This window comes from Podarcis vaucheri (genome assembly GCF_965113315.1).
Source record: "Podarcis vaucheri genome assembly, chromosome: 8".
Lineage (NCBI taxonomy): Eukaryota > Metazoa > Chordata > Lepidosauria > Squamata > Lacertidae > Podarcis > Podarcis vaucheri.
This window is the reverse complement of record NC_138766.1, coordinates 27285917-27311927: the sequence shown is the minus strand read 5'-3', so window position 1 is coordinate 27311927 and position 26011 is coordinate 27285917. Positions and strand designations below refer to the sequence as shown.

At 40.7% G+C, this 26011-nt stretch overlaps 1 protein-coding gene across 1 annotated transcript in view; it reads right to left on the bottom strand.

The window, feature by feature from the left end:
* The window catches only part of GMDS (GDP-mannose 4,6-dehydratase), a 294024-nt gene extending 268415 nt beyond the window's left edge, over positions 1-25609 (bottom strand). Inside the window, exon 1 of the mRNA XM_082234602.1 lies at positions 24948-25609. Coding sequence (XP_082090728.1) covers positions 24948-25055 — 108 coding nt within the window. The 5' untranslated portion in view covers positions 25056-25609. The remainder of the gene's footprint in view (positions 1-24947) is intronic.
* Between the last annotated feature and the right edge of the window lie 402 nt (positions 25610-26011).

The window sequence follows — 26011 nt, the reverse complement described above, 5'->3', positions numbered from 1 at the left end:
TGACAATGAATGGGAAACAAGCCACCGCCAGAAGCTACTGCTTTTTGATTCCAGCATAGTACTGCTAATTTGGCTGTCCAGTAATCTCACACAATGCACGCTAGCAAAAGGCTTACTTCAAGATACATTATCATAATCCACTTGTCCCACTTCCCTCTTTTCTTTCAGTGAGGTAGTGGTCAATGAACATCACACTCAGAAGGCTGATTAAACTGTCAGTCCAAGTTTACAATTTACTTTATTTCTAGACTTTCAGACCATACAACTGAAAGTCAAGAGAGATATTAATGTAACATTATTATAATCTACATTTACAGTACAATCTCATGCATGCCTACTCAGAAGTGTCTGCAGAATCACACTCTTAAAAGATCATCCACACCATCCAAAACTGTAATCCTATACCTGGAAGCAAGCCATATTGCACTCACTAGGACTTACTTTTGAGTAGACATGCAAAGGATTATGGTGTAAGGCATTTGTACAGAAACTCACCTACACTCAGTAAATATGTTGTTGTTTTTTAAAAAATCCAATTGGTTTGGATGCCCGGAGACAGAATAATGATGATTTTAATTACTATAGTTAGCTTTTGAGTTAGAAAGCCTAAAGCAAATCAGAAGTATTAGTCAATTTTGGTTCTCTCAGCTTTAAATTTTTTCAACCTTAAATTCAGTTCTCCATGTTTTGAAGTGATTTGTGATTTTATAAAAAAAAATCCACATGAAAACTCACCAGTATTTCAGTGTAAATTTTTCCTAACACTTTAGTGTGGAGCTTATATGTGTGTTTTCATTATGTGGTACTAAAAGCATGATCTTTCCCTTGTGATTTCTGCAGAAGCTGGAGAGCTCTACTAGGCTGTTCTCCTGGGAAAGAAAACAACCCCTTTCCCCAACATCAAGGCTTGATCTACTCCTTTGTGGCCAGTTACTCAAAGGAGGCAAACCAGAGATGAAGGACAAAAGCAACAGGAACCTTGCTTTGTATGAACATATTGCTCCCCAACCCATTGGGCATCCCAGCCAACCTTCCTGATTGATTGATTGATTGATTGATTGATTTGCCACTTTTCTACAATGAGCTGTGTCCAAAGCAGTTTACAGCAAACAAGCAACACATCAAAATACAAAGCACTGGAAATAAGAGAAACAGAATACAAAACACGTAAGCAAATTAAAAAATAACAAAAACCAACAATTTGGCAAACACAGAATAAACTCTATACAGTATTACAAAAACAGCAGCAGCAGCAAACTGAGCTTAAGCACATACAGTAGTACCTTGGGTTACATATGCTTCAGATTACATACGCTTCAAGTTACAGACTCTGCTAACCCAGAAATAATACCTCAGGTTAAGAACTTTGCTTCAGGATGAGAACAGAAATCGTGCTCTGGCGGCATGGCAGCAACAGGAGGCCCCATTAGCTAAAGTGGTGCTTCAGGTTAAGAACAGTTTCAGGTTAAGAATGGACCTCCGGAACGAATTAAGTACTTAACCCGAGGTACCACTGCATATATATAGCAAAACAAGCATTAACTGACAACCACGTTTCTGGTACTAGTCTTGCTATACTCCAAGGAGCCTGGCTTAAATGCAGTTCAGAGGGGAGGTATCTTCTCACCAGGCTAGATGACATACAGCTGGCTCCTTTAGCCTTACTCCAGAGGAGGCTTACAACAGCAAAAAGCACATGTCAGGAAGGGCAGTGAGAGCAAGTTTCTTCCCAAGCCTTCTGGAAGTACCAAATGCTGCTGCTGGTGGTGGTCTTATTGCATTTCTTGGGGTATGCAAACTGAAGTCAGTACTTACCCTAATTTTAGAATGACTCCCTTGCGGCTTTCTAAAACTGTTAGCTGGGAAGCTGGGAAGGAGGCCCGAAAGGTGAAGGACAGGTGGCAAAAGTGTATGGCTAGGGTGATCAGTTCAAAGATTGCAGAGAACTACTTCAACAGAATGCCAAGGAAGAAAATGCAAGGTGCCATAGTTTCATAACATGTTCTTCTTCTTCCAGTTACCCTCCCTCATAAGTTTCCCATGCCCTCCACACACTTCTCTAATATCCTAGCAAACACCAACTGGCAAAATAATGCAAGAATCAGCAAACAGCACCACCTAACAGAACCTTCCCTCCTACATTACCATAACACTACTGTCTGCTACAAGTTGCCACAAAAAACAAGTTTGTTTTACCTGCTTGACTTACTTAAGACCACTTTTTGCCATCAACTATATGCCATCCAGCCACTCCGTCCTGCACTGTGTTGTACCAGAATGATCTTTCTCCTTTTGTCTGTCTTATTTAAATAAAACATTTTTTAAAGAAAAACCAAAGCGAAACCCAAATGTTTCTTTCTGAGCTAATTTGCAATTTGTTTTGCTTAGGGGATTTGTAAGGTTGAATGAGTAAGACCGTGACATTGTTCTTGGGCTTAAATTATTTATTCTTTCAACAGTGGATCATTTAGTGTTTGAATAGTTGGTGGAGTACAAGACAGGTTGGTGTTTTTAAGAAACCACTCACACACACACACAAATCAAAAGAACTAAACCCCAACACAAATAGTTATTCAAAGAAATTAAATTGTATATAAAAAGATCAGCCAAATGTGCTTAGTGCCCCACACGCAAGTCAAATGTAGTCACAATCAGGCTGTGAAAAGAAAACTCCAAGTACTATAGCACACCGTTCATTAAAAAATATGTGACTTCTATCATTCTTAATGGTTCCATTGTGAAAAAGCTTTTAAATAGCTCCTTTGTTCGTCCAGCACCTAGAATACCATTGACAAGTAAAAATGTGAAGTAGTTGTAGTTCATAGCTCAATGCAACCTGTAAGTTATGGTTTTGAAAAGAACTATTCTGGGAATGTTTAAAACTATACCCCTATGTATACCAAATTTTGTATGTGTTCACTGAGGTTATCTTGCAGCCATAGCCAAAATGGATTATGACATTTATATTTCGTAACTGTGAAGATTGAAAATATAAATTATTTTAAAATGTAATTTCTAGTAAACTCATGTGTATTCTTAAAACAAATTAAGGTACCTCTACTTGAGGATATCAGTTGCTGGTTAATTTCAGCCAACTTATACTTATTGAGGCATTAGATCCTTTGTTTTTTCATTGTCTTGCTCACCAATTTATTTATTTTTCTCAGATTTACTAATTATTTTAGTAAATGGATATTGTAACATTACTGCATTATAAAGGTGAACCTATTCTAATGTCATAAATAATTACTATGAGTATGTCACTAGAATGATAGCAAAATACTGTACAAGGTGGGACAGCGGGATTACAATTTATGCTGGTTTTATTTACACAATCATATCTTTATGTGGATCGCAAAAAATAAATAAATAGAAAGGCTTACTTACTAGGCTCTGCATAGCTCCCAGGGCTATCCACAAAGGGAAAACCCTGTACAAAAAGAGCTTTTTACACCCTTTGCCTTGCTTACTGAGCTCTGGAGACTCGTGGGAGATCTCGGACAACAACAATCTCGCCAGATCTCAGGGGACAGTTCAAGAGGTCATTCTGACTTTGCACAACTTTGCCTTTACGTGCAACTCCCATGAACACAGCCCTTACAGAAGCTGCAATCACACTGTATTCAACTCCTTTTTACTCAGAGTACAGCCATTGAAAGTCATGGATTTACTTTGCGTGAAACCTAACTGAATATCACTCATAATATCTGTGAAGTAGGACATCCGAAATGCTATCGCCAGTTGGTCGTGGTGGATTTAGTATGATCACAGCCAAGTCTTTCTTCATGTAGGTAACAATAATATAAAGTTGGTAACATTAGCATGAAGCAAAAACCAATCCCCTCTTCTGAAAGGCCTATGGCTGCTGAGTAAACCTGTTGTCAATTTTATTATGGTTATTCACTTATTTTATTTTTATATCTTTATTTCGCTGGAAACAGCCTAGAGTCTGAACCCCAGTGGCCTAACTCACATAACGTCCACAGGTGTTGATACAGGAGCAGTCTGGGAATTAGTGGAATGGCTCTCACAATAGTCTGGTAATTTATACATGAGATCTTAGAAAATATGTATAATGTTAATGCATAAAGGTATTATTCAATATTTAAATTTTAAAAAAAGACTTCTGAAGTACTATCACAAGAGTCACATGCACATTCTGCCATGTTTTACAATTCCAATGCAAAATTAGTTACTTGATAAAGATGAGGATTCATATTCATTATATGACCTCATTTACGCATGTCAACATCTCCCTAATATAGAAAGAAAACATATAAAAGTGCTGTGTTTGTGTGGTTTTATACTGCTTTTCTTCACCAGTGGTAGCTCATGACCTGGAATATGTCTTATTACACCTACTAAGGCAGTATTCGTTTATTGATGTGTCCCTCAGGGAAAAAAATTGGCTTCAAGTTCATGCGACACCTCTGTTTCTGCAGCAAAATAACACCTTCTCAATCCAAGATGGAAACAATATGAAAGTTAATTTAAATGTACTTTAAAAAATTAATCTGCTTTATATTAAAACACATTATGAGCTTGATTAGGGAATACAATGATAAACTTGATTAAAATTTTAATTTGGATTTATATTGTGCAAATCTCTCACACTAGTAATTACTTCTACACAAGGCAATTATTTCTACACATGCATAAACAATTGTTTAGACTCAAAGGCAGGATCTCCAATACATTAGTGGAGATACTATTCTATTTTAAACAAAGATGCAAGATTATTTAAAGGGCTGAATTGTATTTGTGGAAACTATTTAATGTGTCTATTGGAATGGCTCTAAAAGGAAAGCTGGGTTTCCTCTTCTGGCTGAAAGTAATTAAAGGGTAGGGGGATGTCCTGTGTTAGCAAACTCAATCAGCAGTCTAGAATTCATTTTGGAGACATTTCACTAACTACTCCCTCAGTTTTTCAAAGGAAACATCTTATTTCCTCAGTTGCGAGAGAATGGGTTTGACATTCAATACACCTGTGAACCTAACAGCTACAAAACAAGATGAATTCTTTAAAATCTATCTCAAGGACTATTATAAACTTGATGAATGTTAGAATGTCGAGGTTTTGAGAAAGAAAGGGTTACAGTGATATAAGACTAGACTGAAGGAAAGATTAAGAGGACAGAGGCTTGACAGAAACATTTAGAAGTTGCTAAAAAAAATTGGACATTGGGATGCAGAAAGGGGAGGTATGGGGGAGTCTGAGAAACAAGGTTCACGAAAAAAAAAGGTTATGAAACTATACGTGTTTGTATGTCTTTTTATATGTTTGTATTGTTTTAAAAATTTTGTAAAACTAATAAAAAAATTTATAAAAAAAAACAAAACAAAACAAGATGAATTCTTGCGAGGGAAAAGTCCCTCTCGGTGCCACTGGACTCTGCTGGTTTTGATCTCTAAAACACCCAATTAGGTTTAGCCAGTGATATTTTTCTAGAAAAAGAGGTGCTGGAATTCACCATGAGCACCTCCCTCATTCTCTTGGAATGGCAATGGCGTCTACCTGAAAGGTGTCAGAACTGAGTTCCAGTGAGTTCCGGATGAAAAAAACCCCTCCTGGGTTGAGCCAACAGGTTGCCTTCCAGATGCTGTATGGCTACTAATTACATCAGGCCTGGACAACATGGCCAATCATCAAGGATGATGGGAACTGTAGTGCAGTATCTGGAGGGCATCACATTGGCTAGCCCTGCCCTAAAAGGGTTCAGGATATATCAAGGTCCCTACTGTGAACTTTCCCGTATATAAAAAGGCTCGGCTTCAAGGTCCTGCTGCATACATTACACAGAGCAACAGTAAACAATTACCTGAGGCAGATCCTTCTCAGCTCTTAGACTGTGGCACTTCCACTCTAGGGATGTCCACCTTGGCTCACCCTTGTTGGCCTTTTGGCAACGGGTTTTGGCCTAGGGCTTGCCGATTGGAAGGTCGGTGGTTTGAATCCCCCACGATGGGGTGAGCTCCCATTGCTCGGTCCCAGCTTCTGCCAACCTAGCAGTTTGAAAGCACATCAAAGTGCAAGCAGATAAATAGGTACCGCTCCGGCGGGAAGGTAAATGGCATTTTTGTGCGCTGCTCTGGTTTCGCCAGAAGCAGCTTACTCATGCTGGCCACATGACCTGGAAAAACTGTCAGTGGACAAACGTCGGCTCCCTTGGCCAGTAAAGTGAGATGAGCACCGCAACTCCAGAGTCATTCACGACTGGACTCAACTGTCAGGGGTCCTTTACCTTTTAAAAAGTCCTTTGGTTCCAGCAAGATTTTGAGAGTTTTAAGTTTATGCTGCTAAGAATTGTAAACTACCCTGACTACTGCACAGGCACTAAAAGGACGCAAAAGAAATGCCTGTCTGTCTCATAAAGCTGGTTGACTGACCAAAGAGTGCTCACAAATGGTTCCTCAGCATCCTGGGAAAAAAGTGACAAGGCCCCTTGTTGTTCAACGTCTTTATAAATGACTTGGATAAAGGAATTGAGGGGGTGCTAATCAAATTTGCAGATGACACCAAACGAGGAGGAAGTAGCTAATACTGCAGAAGACAGAACTGGGATTCAATACGACCTTAACAAATTGGAGAACTGGGCCAAAATTAACAAAATGAATTTCAATAGGAACAAATGTCAGCTTCCACACTTAGGCAAGAATAACCAACTGAACAAATATAAGTTGATGGACACCTGGTTTACCAATAGTACATGTGAAAAGGGTCTAGGAGTCATAAAAACCACAAGCTTAACATGAGTCATCAGTGTGATGCAGCAGCAAAAAAAGGTGATGCTATTCTAGGCTGCATCATCAGAAGTCTAGTGTCCAGATCAAGGGAAGTAATAGTACCACTCTATTCTGCCTTGGTCAGACCACACCTGGAGTACTGTGTCCAGTTCTGGAAGCCATGATTTAAGAACAATGTTGAAAAGCTGGAATGTGTGCAGAGGAGGGCAACCAAGATGATCAAGAAACTAAGCCTGATGAGGAAGTTAAGGGAGTTGGGTATGCTTAACCTGGGAATGAGGACACTGAGAAGTGATATGATACTCATCTTCAAATATGAAGGACTGTCACATGGAAAATAGAGCAAGCTTGTTTTCTTCTGCTCTGGAGGATAGACCTGAACCAATGGGTTCAAGTTACAATAAAGTAGGTTCTCTTCTAAACATCAGGAAGAACTTCCTGACAGTAAGAGCTATCCGACAATGGAGCAGACTCCCTCGGAAGGTGATGGAAGGTGATGGACTCGGAAGGTGATGGACTCTACTTCTTTGGAGGTTATTAAGCAGAGGTTGGATGGTCATCTGTTATGGATGCTTTAGTTTAGTTCGGTTTAGTTGCATTGCAGGGGACTGGACTAGATGACCCTCAGGTCCCTTCCAACTCTATGATTCTATGATGCTATATGTGATAAATAAAACTAGTTGAATACAACAACTCTGAGCTTTACAGACTCTGATGACAGGCATGAATGGGAGAGGCTGTGCTATAGAACCTGAATTATGTGTGCAACCTATATGCATGTAGCAAGGTGGCTGAGACTCCTTTTGACCACAGACCACCTACACTGGGGCCATGTTTGACAGATAGGCAAGCATGCCCACCTGTATATCACCTGGTGCCATTTTGCCTGTGTGGGCTGAAAGCAAACTACAAGGGGGAAAGTACAGCACTTTGCAAGCACTGCAAATCAGCTGATTTTTCAACCCCCCTTTTGACCCAGCTATCATATACAAGATCAGCTGTAGGAAAGGTGAGGGTGGCTTGAGCTAGACAGCCTCATGGGCCAAATGGAGAGACTTGGCAGGTCTAATTAAGCCTGCAGGCTGAATGTTCCCCACTGCTGGGCCTACGCTTTCCAACTGCTTGTCCACGAACTTAAGAGTTGTTAGGAAACCACTGCCACACAGCATGAGATGATGATGCAGTCAGGGAACTAATGTGGAAACCTGGAGCACATGCAGAAGCCCCTATGAGCACCCGAAGGGCTCTTCAGATCCCTGACTAGGCACTTAGAATAGGTAAAGGTAAAGGGACCCCTGACCATTAGGTCCAGTCGTGGCCGACTCTGGGGTTGCGGCGCTCATCTTGCTTTATTGGCCAAGGGAGCTGGCATACAGCTTCTGGGTCATATGGCCAGCATGACTAAGCCGCTTCTGGCGAACCAGAGCAGTGCACGGAAACGCCGTTTGCCTTCCCGCCGGAGCGGTACCTATTTATCTACATGCACTTTGATGTGCTTTCGAACTGCTAGGTTGGCAGGAGCAGGAAACGAACAACGGGAGCTTACCCTGTCACAGGGATTCCAACTGCCGACCTTCTGATCAGCAAGCCCTAGGCTCTGTGGTTTAACCCACAGTGCCACTTGTGTCCTAGGCACTTAGGATACAGACCTGAAAAGCTGCAAAATATTAGCAGACCACAAAAAGAAGGAACTGAGGAACAAAAAGTACTGAGGAACAACAAGTTCTAATGCGCTAGTGACTAGGGCTTGGAGTGAACAGCTACCAAGATGTTTAACTGCGTTGTTCTCTGGCTTTTATACTGAAATTTACTGACATAGCTTCTTTGTTTAATCTATAGGGTTTTAGATCCCCAGTTACTCAGTTATGTGGTTTAACAAGTTAGCTTTCCTTACCCTTGACAGAAGACCACCCTTTGCTTGGTAATAAATTGTTTTACAAGTACAACCTCTTGCTCTCCTATCCACTTGCTCACTGTCTGGAATTCCATTAATAAATTTTATCAGTGGACCTCTTCAGACACAAAGCAGTTACAGGAGGCATGTAGTTTCAGCATTCTCAAAGAGCGGAAAATAAATTGTTCAAATGGCAAACAATCCACAGGCTGTGAGTCTATCCAGTTTACTTAGCAGGGTAAAGCAATCAAAATATGTTGGAAGGCATCATCAACAGGATTGTACAAGGAATGCATTTATTCCACGAGGCATTGTGTGAAGTTTTGCAACACTGTCAAATGTTAGAACTATTTTAAATTGGATTTGCTAGGTATACTAGAATGCTTGGTGATATTCCTTAATATCCTTGTTCACAACCTTACTTAAAAATATTAACGGGTTAACGCATTCTGTATTATAATTTTAGATTAATTTATCATGAAAGTTTGATCAATGTTAAGATCAGAATTCTAGGTCCATGACATTAAAAATGCCAAAAGGCATTTTAAAGGCACATTTCATCTAAGAGATATACAACAGGAGCCACATCTTCCAGCTGAATGTAATATGTGATGTTAAGAAGTTTATGTTAATGAGGAAAATGTGTACTACTTCAGTTATGATCCTGCTAAGAAAGATTACTTTCTTGCTGTTTAATAACAGAAAAGTTGCATTGTGGTATGAAATATCTGGCAGCAAGGAAAACAACAATTTCTGAATGCTATGGTTAAAAATATTTACCAATCACAAAGGTCTGCAAATAGCTGGAAATTAACTTTCCATGAACCAGAAGGTAAGCTTAAAATTAAACTTATGACCAATTTAGGATATTAATGGAAAAACATCAGAATATAAGTAGGACCACATTTAACACCAGTTTAGGATATTAATGGAAAAACATCAGAATGTAAGTAGGACCACAGACATTTTCAAGGCAACCTTTTTTTGCAGTTCTCTGGATGTGAATAATCTGCACAGATTTGCAAGCTAGCCAAACAGCAACAAGACTTGTCACATATGCTGACACAGAGAAATCCTCTAATATCTGATGACAAAACCAAACTACATATGCTGACACAGAGAAATCCTCTAATATCTGATGACAAAACCAAACTACACTTTTCTATTCAGTTGCACTGATGACTTTCCATACATTCCACACCTGGAAAGTAGTTGAAGCAGCCAATAACTAAGAAACATACTTTGGCAGATGTCTATCATGGAAACCACCAGAACCATTCATATGCTTCAAGTCAAGCAATGTACTTCAATCATTTGATAATATTAAAAGAGACTTTGGCTGTTCGTGCGCTTTCCCAAGCAACGGCACACAACTCATACAAATAATAGCTATTTTATGAGTTAGATTTCTATCCCATCCCTCCTCCATATATAGTGACATATATTGTTTCCCCCACCCCAATATTCTTTTACCATCACAACAACCCTGGTTAGGCTGATAGACAGTGAGTGGCTCAATATACTTTGCAGTACAGGGATCTGAATCCATGACTTCTTGAGTCCTAGCCCCATGCATCAACTAGGTGAAGCGGAGCTAAAATTATATAGCAGGCTGATGTGCTTTGGTCAGTAACAGTGCTTGCCACTTGTATAACTTCACAAATAATCTACACTGTTGTAGACTAGGTAGAAAGGTATACCTTACCCTTTGAAAATAAGCTTTTTTAAAAAAAAAAGAATCCATGTATTTATCTGTTGTTGTTGTTTAGTCGTTTAGTCGTGTCCGACTCTTCGTGACCCCATGGACCAGAGCACGCCAGGCACTTCTGTCCTCCACTGCCTCCCGCAGTTTGATCAAACTCATGCTAGTAGCTTCAAGAACACCATCCAACCATCTCATTCTCTGTCGTCCCCTTCTCCTTGTGCCCTCCATCTTTCCCAACATCAGGGTCTTTTCCAGGGAGTCTTCTCTTCTCATGAGGTGGCCAAAGTATTGGAGCCTCAGCTTCACGATCTGTCCTTCCAGTGAGCGCTCAGGGCTGATTTCCTTCAGAATGGAGAGGTTTGATCTTCTTGCAGTCCATGGGACTCTCAAGAGTCTCCTCCAGCACCATAATTCAAAAGCATCAATTCTTCGGCGATCAGTACTTATATAATCACCTCTCAAGAAAAAGTTGCCACAAGTGGTGTGTACAAACTATAAAGTAGCTTATGAACATATCTGTAACACTGGTGCGACAAAGTTTGCTAAAAACTCTGGCTGCCTACACAGCATCAAGCCAAGTTAAAGGCTTTATTATTAGTGTGTAATGCCCCAAACAGCAAGGACCAGCTTACCTGAAGGACTGCCTGTTCCCAGTGGCGTAGCGTGGGGGGTACAGGGGGGGCCCGGCCGCACCGGGCGCAACATCTGGGGGTTAGGGTTAGGGGGTGCAAATCCACGGGTTAGGGGGTTCAAATCCACGGGTTAGGGGGCACAAATTACTTGCCTTGCCCCGGGTGCTGACAACCCACGCTACGCCACTGCCTGTTCCTGTATACACCAACCAGATCACTGTGATCATCTGGAGCATCCACCTTGGCTGCACCCCAGTGGTTTCATATTAGTTTATTTATTTCATAAAGCGTACATACCACCTGACTGTGAAAAACAGTCAAGTGGTTTACAAAAAGAATAATACAATAAAATTATCAGTTTTTTTAAAAAAGACTTAAAACAGTCAAACTAATTCATTTCTAAACTAATGCTTTAAGTGCCAGTGCTTTGGAACACTGCTATTACTTTCATTTGACTTATTGCTTTCTTTTATAAAAAGCAACTCAAACAACTTACCAAGAAAAGGACATGCATTAAAACCAACTGGAAACTAAAACAGAGTGAAAGCTGGAAGTTCCCACTCAAATCAGACAGGCACTCAAAGTTCTGATACGCCACTGCCTGCTGAAAGTGTTTCTGTTTCACCAAGCATTTTAAGAGAATTAATTTGATCCAGGTGTTGGTCATTTGTTCTGCATTCTATTATTTTATAAAAATGGTTCTATTGTAAGCCACCGTGCTCTTTCTTAATGAGTTGGCAGTTTTTAAATACATAAATGAAATAAATAAATAGGTCTTCTAGAACAAAGGTCTTCCATCCTAGAACAAAGGAAAAGGTTTCCATGCCTTGGGTCTCCTCGGGTTCAGGCTGGATTGTCCATGGGCAAAGAGCAACTATTTTATGCTTCTGCAGCTACATATAGCTTTGGACATTTTTATCTTACATTTCAAAGATATTCAACACTTTCGTAAGAAAGCTTTTTAAAAACCACTTGTGGTGGGAATTTAGATTTTTTGTGTGTGTGTGCCTGCAAAGTCTTCCTCCTCTCTCAAAGTGAAAAATTAAGTCAGGAAATCCAGCCATCATCAGAAAGAAAAATACAAGAATGAGTGATTTTGAGGTCATTTTGCAAACTGTTATTATGGGAACCAGACAACTGTCATATTTAGAAACCGTATTAGTTGGTCCTCAAATAGACAGCATTGGTAGAATGATTTCTGTTCAGATATGGCTTTGATGAGTTGGTTACCAATATCTGATGTGGTCAAGGGCCAAGGCTAAAAATCAAATCAAGGATTTTAGGCAGAGTTGTGATGTTTATTCAGGTTAACCAATGGGTATCGTTGCACAACTACCCAAAAGCCACCATTGTTTTCAAGACTGGGCTTAGTTTATTTTTCGTCTTACATATTCACATCAAGATTTCAGTCCAGTCACAACAGATCCTCATGCATAGGTTTTAATTTAGTCCCCCACCCACCCACCTGCGGCTTATAGGTTGTGCAGGAAAAATGAACTGAAAATGTAAAATAACTTGGTTTTCAAATGGTGTGGTATAATAAAACATATTGTGGAAAACAATAGTTTCTATAATGGTTCAAATATTTAAAGAATGATACAATTATACAAAGTGGAAATAAAAATCTGAAGAAGTGTGCATGCACACGAAAGCTCATACCAAGAACTAACTTAGTTGGTCTTTAAGGTGCTACTGGAAGGAATTTTTTTTTAATTTTTTTTTATTATTTTTTTGACTATGGCAGACCAACACGGCTACCTATCTACTACAAAGTGGAAAGCAAGCTTTCCAACATTTTCCGACCTATATTCTTGAGCCATCTGGTGGCATGTTTGCTTCACTGCAGAGGTATTCAGTATATATTCTTGAACAGGATCTCACCTCTACCCTTCCAGGTGGCAATTTGACATTACAGAATTCACACATAGTAAAATTCAGCAATACTGTGGTAATAAAGCAACATTTCATTTGCTTCTGGAAACCTGCTGGAGGATACTGGTTACACTACGGATGGTCTGTTTCAAAAGCTACATTGTGAATCTAAGTGTTTCACAGTAAGCGCTGGATATTACCACCTCTCGCGATCTGCGTGATAAATCTGACCATAAACCTTCCTTCTTGGCCTTCATTACCTATCCCATGTAAACAGAAATAGTATTAGTGATACATTTCTTAAAGAAATGAGCTCTCATATCCAAGATGTAAAACATAAAAATATTCTCTCTTAAGGGCATGTGAATTATACCATGCCTCAAAAGACTGGATACAGTTCAAAATGCTAAATATAAATTGTTCTCCTGTTGCCAAGAGAACACATCGAGTGCCTTCGCCTATAGTGGTCAACAGACCTGCAAAAATTGATAATGGGCATTACGCTAAAGTAAAGCCCTGATTTCAAAAGAACTTGCTTCCTATTAAGCTTAGTGTAAAAGGGTATTTAGAAGGGCTGTCTCTAAGAACAATGATATAAATAACCATTATATGATTAAGTAATTTCTTAGAATACTGTAGTACATTATTGAAATCCAGCCTTCAGCCACTTTTTTTTTTTTGTCTTTTGCTCAATGTTAGGCAAGTTAAATACAGGACCTAATCTCCACTACAGCCTGTAAACAATAAATAAATTTAAACATGTGGGCATCACATGGAGGCCTATTACAGTGGTACCTCGGGTTACAGATGCTTCAGGTTACAGACGCTTCAGGTTACAGACTCCGTTAACCCAGAAATAGTACCTGGGTTAAGAACTTTGCTTCAGGATGAAAACAGAAATTGTGCAGCGGCGGCATGGTGGCAGCGGGAGGCCCCATTAGCTAAAGTGGTACCTCAGGTTAAGAACAGTTTCAGGTTACGAATGGAGCTCCAGAACGAATTAAGTTCTTAACCCGAGGTACTACTTTATGTTGGAAGTTGAGGGGCTGACTGAAAGGTAGTTAATAGTTCCAATCTGAAGAAGAAAGCTGCATTAGTGTTGCTGTGTAAACTGTTGCACAGTAGTTCTTTCAGTGCAATACCACCACATTGGAGTTGCGAACCCAAATTAGAAAAATGATGATGCTCAAATCAATTCACAAAACAGTTGTGCAAAGACATACACAAGAGATTATGCAGTGCCAGTCAGATACCAGCTGAAATGATTCTTATCTCCAGAAATTGCATGGAATGAAGTGAGACTGGCCTTCTTCATCAGATGTGTCTTCACCATCAGTACTATCAGGGACAGAAAAGTCTGTCCTGGCAGAACATTTGCTTGTAAATTCCTAAATTCCAATTAAGATGTGTTTTCTCCACCTATATTTTAAATCAGGTGAAGAGCTTCTTTTGGGTCTCTCAATGAAATCTTCAAGAAATAATCAAGCCAAGAGAAACAGTACATATTACAATTTTGTGGTGAACACAGAAGCAAATTGACTAAAGTCCTGGGGTCTCAGTGAAACCTTATAGGTAAGGGGGAAAGCAGGATAGATGGGAATTAGTTTGTAACAACCACTTAAGTACATAGAATTCAAAACTGAAAAAAGGCAAACAGGCAAATATGTTTCCCCCATGTTTTTCACCCAAAAGCACATGCTTTGCTTTAAGTTACAACCCTAACATTTTACTAGATGTCCTTCATTTTTCCATAGTTGCTAGTCAGCCAGTAACAGACAACTTTGCTCTCTCTCAATTAGTTTGGAAGTGAGAAGCCATAGGTAAAGTACTTTTAAAAAGCACCTGGTCCTCCTCTGATAGAATATGCACAACTATTTCTGAACTCATAATCCAAAACAGGGATGTCTAGATTTTGAGATGAGAGCATTTAAGAACTAGTTCACTGATGAAGAAACTGGAATACAAAAGTTCTTTCCTTCTCATATTGTAGGTATAGAGACTTGTGTGAGATAAAGTGTTTGCAGACTTCATAGGCTACAAACATACATACCTACACCAGCTCTGGATTTCAGAATAAAGGACACAATTTTGAACCCTGTCATCAAAAAATTGTAATGAGCTAATGTGTTGCCTTGCCACGAAGTATTAACAGTTTCTATTCAAATACTGTATTTACTCAAGTCTAATGCGCCATAGAATCTAATGCGCACCTCAATTTTCAGAACCTTGAAACCAAAAAAAAGGATTCGCTGAGAAATGTAAATGTGCCATCAAATCTAATGTGCACCTTAATTTTTGCAACATAATTTGGCCAAAAAGGTGAGCATTAAATTCGAGTAAATACGGTATATGAATAAGAAACAAAATATTTTATAGACCAACTATCTTCAATACTTAGAAATTATTTTTACTAATCGTTGTTTTCATTTGATAAATATAATGAGGTATCACTGAGATTCTGGTAAAAATTGTATATTATTTGCATAGGGATAAATCACAACTTGAGCAGTAGAAGAGAAACTATTTTTTGTGCTTATTTTTAGATTCCTTGTGTCTAAAGTCAAAACCGAAATTAACTGGTGCAGAGTCACAGCAATCACAGAGAAACCTTAAAATAAGCTTGGAACAAATATGAGAAAAAAGTAAAGCAAAGACAGAGTAAAAGAAGTACATAATGTATTCCTTCCACAAGCAAAAAAGAATAGTCACAATCTGTAGCCTTAGATTCTCAAATCTAAGAATTAAACATGACTGTGCCCTTCTTTCACTGTAGGTTTGTAAGACACCCTTCAGTAAGAAACAATATTTATAATCTCAAAACCCTCAAAACCTGGTAATCTTCCTTCCAGTACGCAGGCTTCCAGTTCCTGGCTAGTACAGACTCACCCATATCAACATGAGTTTCCTAAAATAGTTAACACACACACACATCATCCATTATACACAAACCAGCAATAAATCCAACTTTGACTTGCATCCTACCTTTCATCTTACCATACTGCAGAAGCTAGATGATTTTATACAGCATATTGTTTAAAAAGTACCAAGATTCTTTAGCACTCCAGGAAAACACTGAAGTAACTGTAGCAGGTCTGTATCCAGCATACCTGAGCAACTCTAAACCAGTTTTAAAGAAATCAAGTTTCATAAAAGGAAGTGTATCTCCCCTGTCTAGACACCAAATTAAGGAACATTCCTCCCATTTCTATTTAAAATATAGGTTATATCTAACACATAGCAAGTACGGTTGTTTACCAAAACAAAAACAAAAAACACCTAACCTAAAACTTTAAATGTTAACTATTTATTTTCCTTAATATGTGGCAGTATTGCAGATATATTTCCTCAAAATAATATTTTCTTTGTTATATTGGTTCCCAGCCCTTTCCAAAAATCTCAAGACTGCATACAGTAAGAATAAAATTAGTCTTATCTAAAAACAAAAACAAAAATATTACACACAAATCTAAAATAAAATACAGTGTCAGATACAAAAGGGAAAATTCACATCCATCTATCCCCATTTCAGCCTGGGTAAAAAGATGCACCTTGGCACAGTACAGAAATGTGTACAAAGTATGTGCAGGACACACAATCAAGGGAAATTTTATAACTTGGGAGCCACTACTAAGAAGGCTCTTCCACATGCTGCCACTCCTCAAACCTCCGAGGGTGGCTGAATTGTTAACAGACACCCTATGAGTGAATGTTTTTTCTGTTTTGGTCTGTGTGGGGTGAGGTGATCTGTCTGGTACATGGGACCACACCTGCTTAGAACACTATGAAATTATTCAGAGGAGAAGTTATTAGAACATGGATCACAGTTGCTAAGCCTTCCCTCTCCAGGAAGGGCTATAGCTGGGCATCAAGTGACAGACTGGATCAAGCAGCACAAATTCTTAAAGCTTCCGGGATATGGTCAGTGGACAGCGCGCCCACAAGACTGGTTCTCTATGCCTAAATCTACCCCAAAACCTGTGGTTGTTTAAATAGCAGCTGTTGGTGGTATATCCAATGGAATAAGATGATCAATCATTGACTGCTTCTAAAAAGTGGCTGGACAGGGATCAGTTTACTGGCATGTGGCTGAACCTATATACCAGGCATAGGGAAACTTGGCCCTCCAGATGTTTCGGACTACAATTCCCATCATCCCTGACCACTGGTCCTGTTAGCTAGGGATGATGGGAGTTGTAGTCCCAAAACATCTGGAGGGCCGAGTTTGCCTATGCCTGCTATATGCCAATAAACAAAGCTAATGCCTATCTTAAGTGAATTAAGGAGAGGTCTCTTTCTTAGCTGAAGGAAACTTGAAAGGTGTTTAGGAAATCAGGAAAGAGGGAAGAAATGATAACTTTCTCCCCTATTTTCTAAATATCTGAAAAAAATCTTATTTTCAATCACTCGTAATTGAATTGTGAAGAATATATTCATTTTTTCAAGGGGAAAAAGCATATTAAGATAGCATGCAAGGCACATGCAGTTCCTTCTTGTTCATTTGAAATCTTTCAAGTATTAGTAATAAACTACTTTTATTGCAAAGCAAGTTGCATTTATGGCCTGTTCGACATTTACTTTGTGCCCTCCAGATTTATTGGACTGCACCGCCAATAATCATGGCCAGTGGTCAGAAATGATAAAAGTTTTAAGTCCAACAACATCTGGCGGACCACAGGTTCCGCAGCTAAACTTTAGGCACTACCAAAACACATTTGCAACGACTTAGAGATCTGCTTTAAAAGGGAAAAAAGAAATCAGTTAACACATAAATATGATGGAGAAGTTCCATCACTACAAAACTGCTCTTATTCTAACCAGCCAAATCTTTGGCTACAGCACCTAGTTCACTGTACATTTTATTTTGTTATTTAAAATAATATAGGATTAATTTTCTGTTAAAAGAGCTTCAGTATTCTACATTTTTTAAAAAGAAAAAAAAGAAGATGCATTAGAAAATAAAAAGATGCCCTTGCTACAAGATTAGTTAAATTTGGACATTCTTAGCACATACAAAACACAACTGAGAAGTGAGAAAATAAAGAAAATAAGTATTTAAAACACACACACACAAATTCAATACTATACTTATTGTACAAAGCCTGGTGGAAATTTGTCTAGAGTAACTCAATTACAGGAAGTCAGGAATAAAAGCTCTGGTTTCCACCTAGTACAGTAGTTGTACAAATGTCAAAAAATGGCAGATTTAAGAAATATATTAAACCCTTCTATCATTTTCCTAACTCAAAAAGTAGTCATTTACATAAGACACTCATTCCCATTAAAACCTGGTGTAAATGATTGCCCTCAAAGTAAATGGTATCAATATTTGCTCTACTAAAAATCACAATAACCTTTGTGTGTTCAGATAAGTAGTCACTCCAAATGTCCCATTACTGTATACTAGAGCCAACAGATATACTGCTCTTGCAACAGAAAACAATACTTCATTTTATATTAACACTACACTAAACCTTGAATACCTATTCTTGACTTACTTTCAAAAGAAATTACAGGTAAGATTCTCCACACTAGTGAAAAGGAAACATCAAATTCAAGTCCGGTAGATAAATAATGGCCTCGCCAAACTTTTTTTGCCTCAGCATTTTTCCATTCACAGATCACCAGAAAATTAAGATATGAATTGATTTTCAGTTATCTGAGTGGCTTCAGTTATCTGGGACAACCCAGCCAGATTATAAACACAGCCGGGTTATAAATAATAAAATTATCATCATCATCATCATCATCTGCAGTGACACCAACAGCTTGGTATAATATACAGTAGCACCTCACCTTAGCCGCCCTGAGCCCGGTCTTGGCTGGGCAGGGTGGGGTATAAATAAAAATTTATTATTATTATTATGTTACTCTCGGGTAACATAAACTTCAGGTTGCGAAAGCAGCAAACCCGGAAGTGTTTCACCATGCAGAAGCACTCTACTGTGCCACGCGCATGCACAAAAGCGGTCCCTCTGGTTGAGGAAACCTTGGGATCCGACCGGAGCTCTGGAACGGACCCTGTCCACAACCAGAGGTACAGTGGTGCCCCGCAAGACGAATGCCTCGCAAGACGGAAAGCTCGCTAGACGAAAGAGTGTTCCGTTTTGGAGGTGCTTCGCAAAACGAATTTCCTATGGGCTTGCTTCGCAAGACGACAATGTCTTGCGAGTTCCTGCTGGTTTTTTTTCCACCCCCCTTTTTCTAAGCCGCTAATCCGCTTATCAGCTGATCCGATCAGCAGATAAGCCGCTAAAAGACGCTAATAGCGCTAATCCGCTAATCCGTCAATGGGCTTGCTTCGCAAGACGAAAAAACCGCTAGACGAAGAGAATCACAGAACGGATTCTTTTTGTCTTGCGAGGCACCACTGTACCACTATATTCCCATCCAGGAAGTGAAATCTTATTTGACTCTAGGAACCTAAGAGGCTGCCTTGCATTGTGTCAAACCATTAGTCCAGGTAGCTCAGTACTGTCCACACTGACTGGCATCAGCTCTCCAGGGTTTTAGGCAGGAATCTCCTCCAGCCATACCTGGCGATGCCAGGGATTATCCTGGAACCCTCTGCGTGCAAGGCAGATGCTCTGCCACTAAGCTACAGCCCTTCCCCAGGGTAAGTGTGGCATTCGTACGGAGCCCCCGGTCGTCTCACGGACTATTGACCCGTACACCACTAATCCGCTGCCACCAACCAGCTCCTCCCTGGTAAAATCACTTCATCTCAGTCAGGTTCTTAACAAAGAAGAGTGTAGCTTATTGCAAACACAAATAAACTTTAAATGCATTCAAAACATTGTTACTCTTTACAGTGGTACCTCGGGTTACATACGCTTCAGGTTACAGACTCCGCTAACCCAGAAATACTACCTCGGGTTAAGAGCTTTGCTTCAGGATGAGAACAGAAATCGTGCTCCAGCGGCGCAGCAGCAGCTGGAGGCCCCATTAGCTAAAGTGGTGTTTCAGGTTAAGAACAGTTTCAGGTTAAGAACGGACCTCCAGAATTAAGTACTTAACCCGAGGTACCACTGTATTCCAGATATTGGAAGGTTTTCAGTTTGCTTTGTGATAAGCAAAAACTGTGACCAAGGAGCTCAAATACTATACTTCTTAGTACAGTGGTACCTCGGGTTAAGTACTTAATTCGTTCCAGAGGTGGAGGTGCGTTTTTAACCTGAAACTGTTCTTGACCTGAAACTGTTTTTAACCTGAAACTGTTCTTGAACTGTTTTAACCTGAAACTGTTCTTGACCTAAAGCACCACTTTAGCTAATGGGGCCTCCCACTGCTGCCGCCGCGCAATTTCTGTTCTTGTCCTGAAGCAAAGTTCTTAACCCAAGGTACTATTTCTGGGTTGGTGGAGTCTGTAACCTGAAGCATATGTAACCTGAAGCCTATGTAACCCGAGGTACCACTGTTTATGCCCAGTAATGCATTCAAAGCCCTTAAAAGAATAAAAAATGAACGTGGGGTAGGGTGAAGTGAAGTAAGAAATAAATATTAATATGTTTGGAGTATAGCAGAAGCTTAATGTTTAATACGATTTTTGACCAAACTGGCTTGTCAACTCCATGAGTGCTCTGGAATGTCAGTGTTCTTATTGCGACTAGCTGTCAGAGTCTCTCTGTACATTTATGTACGTGATCAAGTCTGACTGCTTATAGTAATGCTGCTTTAGCAAGCCATAGACAGCCAATTTACATGGCAGATATTAGAAAACCTACTTCTTTGGTAAACTATACCCATCTGTAGAACAGTTACAAATTATGTGCTGTTTGAAAAGCGACTTGATTTGTTAACTGTAACAATGTCCCTTAGTAAATGGAAACAAATGTGTTTTTACCAGTAACAAAGTTAATATTTTATGTTTTTAAACATATACAGTACTTGTTACTAATTTATTGCTTCCTTCTTCTTTACAATCCTAGAAGGCTTCTTCAATATTTTACTGAAATATTATGAATAAACTTTGGTTAGCTTACATTGTATCTAATCCTTTCCAGCAAGTGAAACACAAAACTGCTGAATCTCAAGACTAACATTTTAGCACAATGGAGATAAAGGAAAAAGCTTAATCAGCTTGAATAAGAACAACATTTCATCAAGCATATTCTGCGGCCTGGTTCAGATGATGGTTCAAGTCTTCATAAACCCATCTAGGACACAAGGAGCTAGTGGGGGGGGGCAGAGTGCTGTCATATATTAGCTTCAGAATGAAAATCCAGGCAGATTTTCCCCTTTATATCCAAACGTGAACTTTAGCATACTGTCAGTTAACAAATCAGGAAATTATCCCAGGATTGTTTGGGAGAACCTATCATATAAACTTTGAGCAATCTCTTAAAATGTCAAATGCTAGAACAAATATGTAACTTCCTTGTAGGCATAACTATAACCTTGGAGCCCAGAAGAATGTAATACAGTTAGGGGTGGACTAATCTAGTTTCTTGTCATGCACCTTGGAAAAAGGCCTTGGTTTTTTCCAGGGTGAAATGAGTCTAGGATTCTCTGCGAAATTATTTGTATATGGGAAGGGTTTGTAAAAACATTTGAAAGAGAGGGAGGTTTAGCTGAATGAACTAAAAGGGGAAGCTTGTTCTAACATAGAAAAAAGTATGAAATATTAAGAGGTTCAGAGTGGCATGAGGGAGCATACGGGCAAGTAATGTAGTGGTACCTTGGGTTACATATGCTTCAAGTTACATACACTTCAGGTTACACACTCCACTAAGCCAGAAATAGTGCTTCAGGTTAAGAACTTTGCTTCAGGATAAGAACAGAGATCGTGCTCCGGCGGCGTGGCGGCAGCAGGGGGCCCCATTAGCTAAAGTGGTGCTTCAGGTTAAGAACAGTTTCAGGTTAAGAACGGACCTCCGGAACATATTAAGTACTTAACCTGAGGTACCACTGTAATTGAAAAAGAGAAAAGTGTGCGTAGAGGGGACAAGTAGATATTTGAAGCCAATATGGAAAATGAGTGCCACTCAGAACAGTGTAATATACATCTGAGATGTAGAAGATGGAATGACCACGAATCATTGCTCTCTGACGTATTTTCAAATTCATTTGTCACTGTTACACTTCATACTTGTGAGACAGAGCCACAAAATTAAAGTTTTAGTACATGAATTTCTGAATATGAATACTTTTGCGCTTCCAGCAGGTTTACAATACTGATTATAATCTTGTCGAACACTTTATACTGCTGGGCATCCGGTGCATATCCTGTTAAAGGCAAACAGTACCGGTGATAACATATTGTAATCTTGAGTATGTCATGCAAGGAACGCTAGCCAGTTTGCATTTCACAATAAGTCACACAATTCTGTCAAGTAAGGAGTGGGTTGTATCCTAAGCATCATCAGCAAAGTTCTGCTGGTGCAGCAGCACTTCTGTTTCCTCTTCCCTCCCCACACTCCCCCCAAATCATCTTTGGAGGGTCTTCCAACCCTCTGTAGCTAATTTTGAAGGCACAGACAGGAGGAAAGGAAGGAAAGGTTCCTTCCCGCTAGCACAAGTTGTGTGTGCTAGCAGAACATGAGTGTTGGATACCACACAGTGTATTTTTAAAAAAGAATTAAGCTGTTGTATGTACTTCCAGCTGGAGATGGCATAACATTACACTCCTTTCAGATGGTCTGCAGAGAGACTGTAGAACCATGAAAATAACTGCGCTTGGCTCTGTGTGTGATTTAATATTTATGACAATAGAGATACAGGTCATTTTGATGAGGGTTGGATTATAGATTAACAAAGTATTGGCCTAGGCCCCATGGCTTTGATATGTTGCTGGTGCTGTCTGTTAACATTCCCCTTATAATTAAACAAATAAATAGTTCTCTTTGGGCACTAACTAACTTACATAGACTGGATTGGATCCAGACTTAGGCTGCAGTCCTAACTCCACTTATCAATGGAGTACACCCCATTTAATTCAATAAGATGTACTTCTGAGTAGATATGAGAAGGATTATACTGTAAGTCATACGTAGACTAGACCCACTGAAATCAGTGGGATTTAAGTTAGTCATGACTAACTTAAATCACCTTGATTCAATGGGTCTTCTCTAAGCATGACCAAGAGAGCAATCCAAACTCCTCCCCCATCCAACTAGGAATCTACAGAGTGATGGCCATCATCATATCCACAGCATCAAGCCACCTAACTGGCAAGCAGAAGAGACTGTGTGGAGGAGCACCCCTGCCCAATCCACACACACCCCTCAGCTTGGCACAGAAGGGATTCTCAGAACCTGCTAACAAAAACAGGCACACCCATCACATTAGAAATGCAAATTATGGCTATTAAAATATGTCAAAAATGAGTTGTGTATATATCTTGACTAATAGAACTAAAGTTTATTAGCAGCAGAGAAAAGGGAGGGAAAGAAAAAATGCTATATATTGTAGTCACTTGCCTTCACTGTAACACCTGCTGATTAGCAGATTTTCCTTAAAAATAAAAGCAGCAATGTTAAGAACACTTTTAAAAGTGTATGTAACATACAACATAACCTGACTATAACAGGCTGCTGACAGTCCAGTTCTTCAGTTCTTGCAACTACTAAAAGAACAAGAGACTAGTGCTACCATAGAACTGAGTGCACACTTATGATTCATTCCCACATTTTGCATTTTTACTCAGAACAAGCTCTTCCGCATAGAGACTATAGTGCGATGTATAAACAAGACAATAAAAATGGGGGGGGGGGTTGTACATATGCAGTATTTAATACATTTTATGAAAGAGGTCACCCACAACTCAGAGCTAATAGAATCAGAGTTGGAACACAATGATCATCTAGTCCAACCCCCTACAGGGGACTCAAACCCACAACCTTAAGTGTCTCATGAGTCATGCTCTACCAACTGAGCAACCCTTCAGTAATAGAGCACATGTCTTGTATAAGGTCCAGTCACCGGCATCTCCAGTTGAAGGCTCTCAAGTAGACTTCTGGTGGCCGCTTGACATCTCACATAGCTGCTAACAAACACCTATATGTCCACCACAGAGACATTTAGCTTTGAAACTCGTAACTGCACTGGTGCGATTAGTATTTCAGGTTCAGGTTTCACAAAGGAAACGTATCACGTAGGTTCAGTCAAACTCATTTGCACTGATTCCCCTCACCCTTTCCTCCCCCAATGCCAAATTCAGTTTTGGTAAGGCAGATGTTCCATGATACCTTCCACAACAGAAATAAAAAGGTCAGGTGAGACTAGGCTTCATCATCATCAGTGCTTATTTCTGGGGGGACTCAGAGGTATGCACCCCCCCCAAACACTTTGTGAATCTTTGTACTTTTGTCCATTTACTGCATGTGTTTTTCCCAATTTGAACTATAAAATGGTGATTTTCTTGAGTCAAAATGAGAGTACCCCCTAAACATATTCTTTTTAGAAAATAAGCACATGATAATAATAACAATTCAGCTTCTGCCTTCTGGAAGAAGATACAGGGTTATAAAGACCAGGACTAGCTGCATGAGAAACAGTTTCTATTCAAATGCGATTTTGGTTTTAAACTCAGTGTAAGGTAGTCTCTGGGACGCGGGTGGCGCTGTGGGCTAAAGCCTCAACGCCTAGGGCTTGCCGATCGAAAGGTCGGCGGTTCGAATCCCCGCGGCGGGGTGCGCTCCCGCTGCTCGGTCCCAGCGCCTGCCCACCTAGCAGTTCGAAAGCACCCCCGGGTGCAAGTAGATAAATAGGTACCGCTTACCAGCGGGAAGGTAAACAGCGTTCCGTGTGCGGCTCTGGCTCGCCAGAGCAGCGTTGTCACGCTGGCCACGTGACCCGGAAGTGTCCCCGGACAGCACTGGCCCCCGGCCAATTGATGTGAGATGGGCGCACAAACCCCAGAGTCTGTCAAGACTGGCCCGTTCGGGCAGGGGTACCTTTACCTTTACCTTTAAGGTAGTCTCTACGAGAGTATATTGTATTTAATTATGGGGTATCAGAGTTTTTAGGGGGCTAACCAGGCTAGGATAGCAGGCTTGTTGGTTTTTGAATGTCTGATGCAGATTTTTTTTCAATTTCGTTGTTCTGTATGGGGCAATGACAATAAAGATTATCGTATCGTAATAATATACTGGGATGCACTTACCTGGCCCGTGATGCCAGTGACGAGGGCGACTTTCCTGGGGCTCATATCTGCACAGTTCTCTGTCGCCAAGCTCGAGCAGGTGTCTTCCTGCTGCTGGGAATGGGCCATGGCCCTGGCAGGGGAGGGGCTGCAGGAGTTTACAAATGCCGTGGCACCCAAGGGGGAAGGAAGGAGCGGGGTGGCGCGGCGAGGACGTGTGAGCTGTTACTGCAGAGAAGGCGTGTCGCCCCACGCGCTCGTTTCGAGGGCAGCAGCAGCAATCAGCTGCGCTCACAGGGGCGCTTGCAGGCTCCAGGTAGAGGGGGCACCACCTATTACCTGAGACAGGGTGGGGGGACTTGGCTGGCTTCCACGGCCCGATATTTGCTTTGCTGAGGTGCCCATTGGATACAAAAAGCCACCTCACCTCGACCAAAAAATTAAAGGTTTCTCGTTCAGGGCGGGAAGGTCGGGGCCAACATGCATGGGGAGCCTGTGGTGTGTGTCTTTACACCTGCCCCCACTCTTTCCCGCCTTTTCTCCCCCTAGGTAAAGGTGAGCGCGCCTCAGGTGCTCCTTTCCTTTTTGCCTCCCCTTTGCGTTTCCCACCCGGAACTCTTGCAGCGGGGTCCCTTTAAGAAAAGCACGCACACGAGGGGATATAAGGTGTGGGACCGGCCGGCCTCGTTCTTCTCCCCCCCGCACTCCGTTTCCGCTTCTTGAAAAACAGCAGCAGGCGCCTCCTCCGTCAGCCAATCACGAGAAGCGCCGCTTTTGCTCCCCCTCCCTCCCGCGAGGCAAGAGGAGGCGGGCGAGTTATCACCGTGCGGCTTAAAAGTTTGCTAGAAGCGAGCGGTGGGCGGCGATTGGGTGACGTGGCGGAGGAGGTGAAGGGAGGGAGGGGCTGCAAGAGGACTCGCCACAGCCGGCTTTGCTCAGGCTGAGGGAGCGGGGCGGAGCCAGAAGTGGGGACTTCCTGGGTTTCGATGACGCGAAGGGAGGGAAGAGAGTCCGCGCGTCCTTGATGGGTACAGAACAGGAAGCGTGAGGGAGCTGGGGGAGGGGGACTCAGCGCCCTCTGCGAG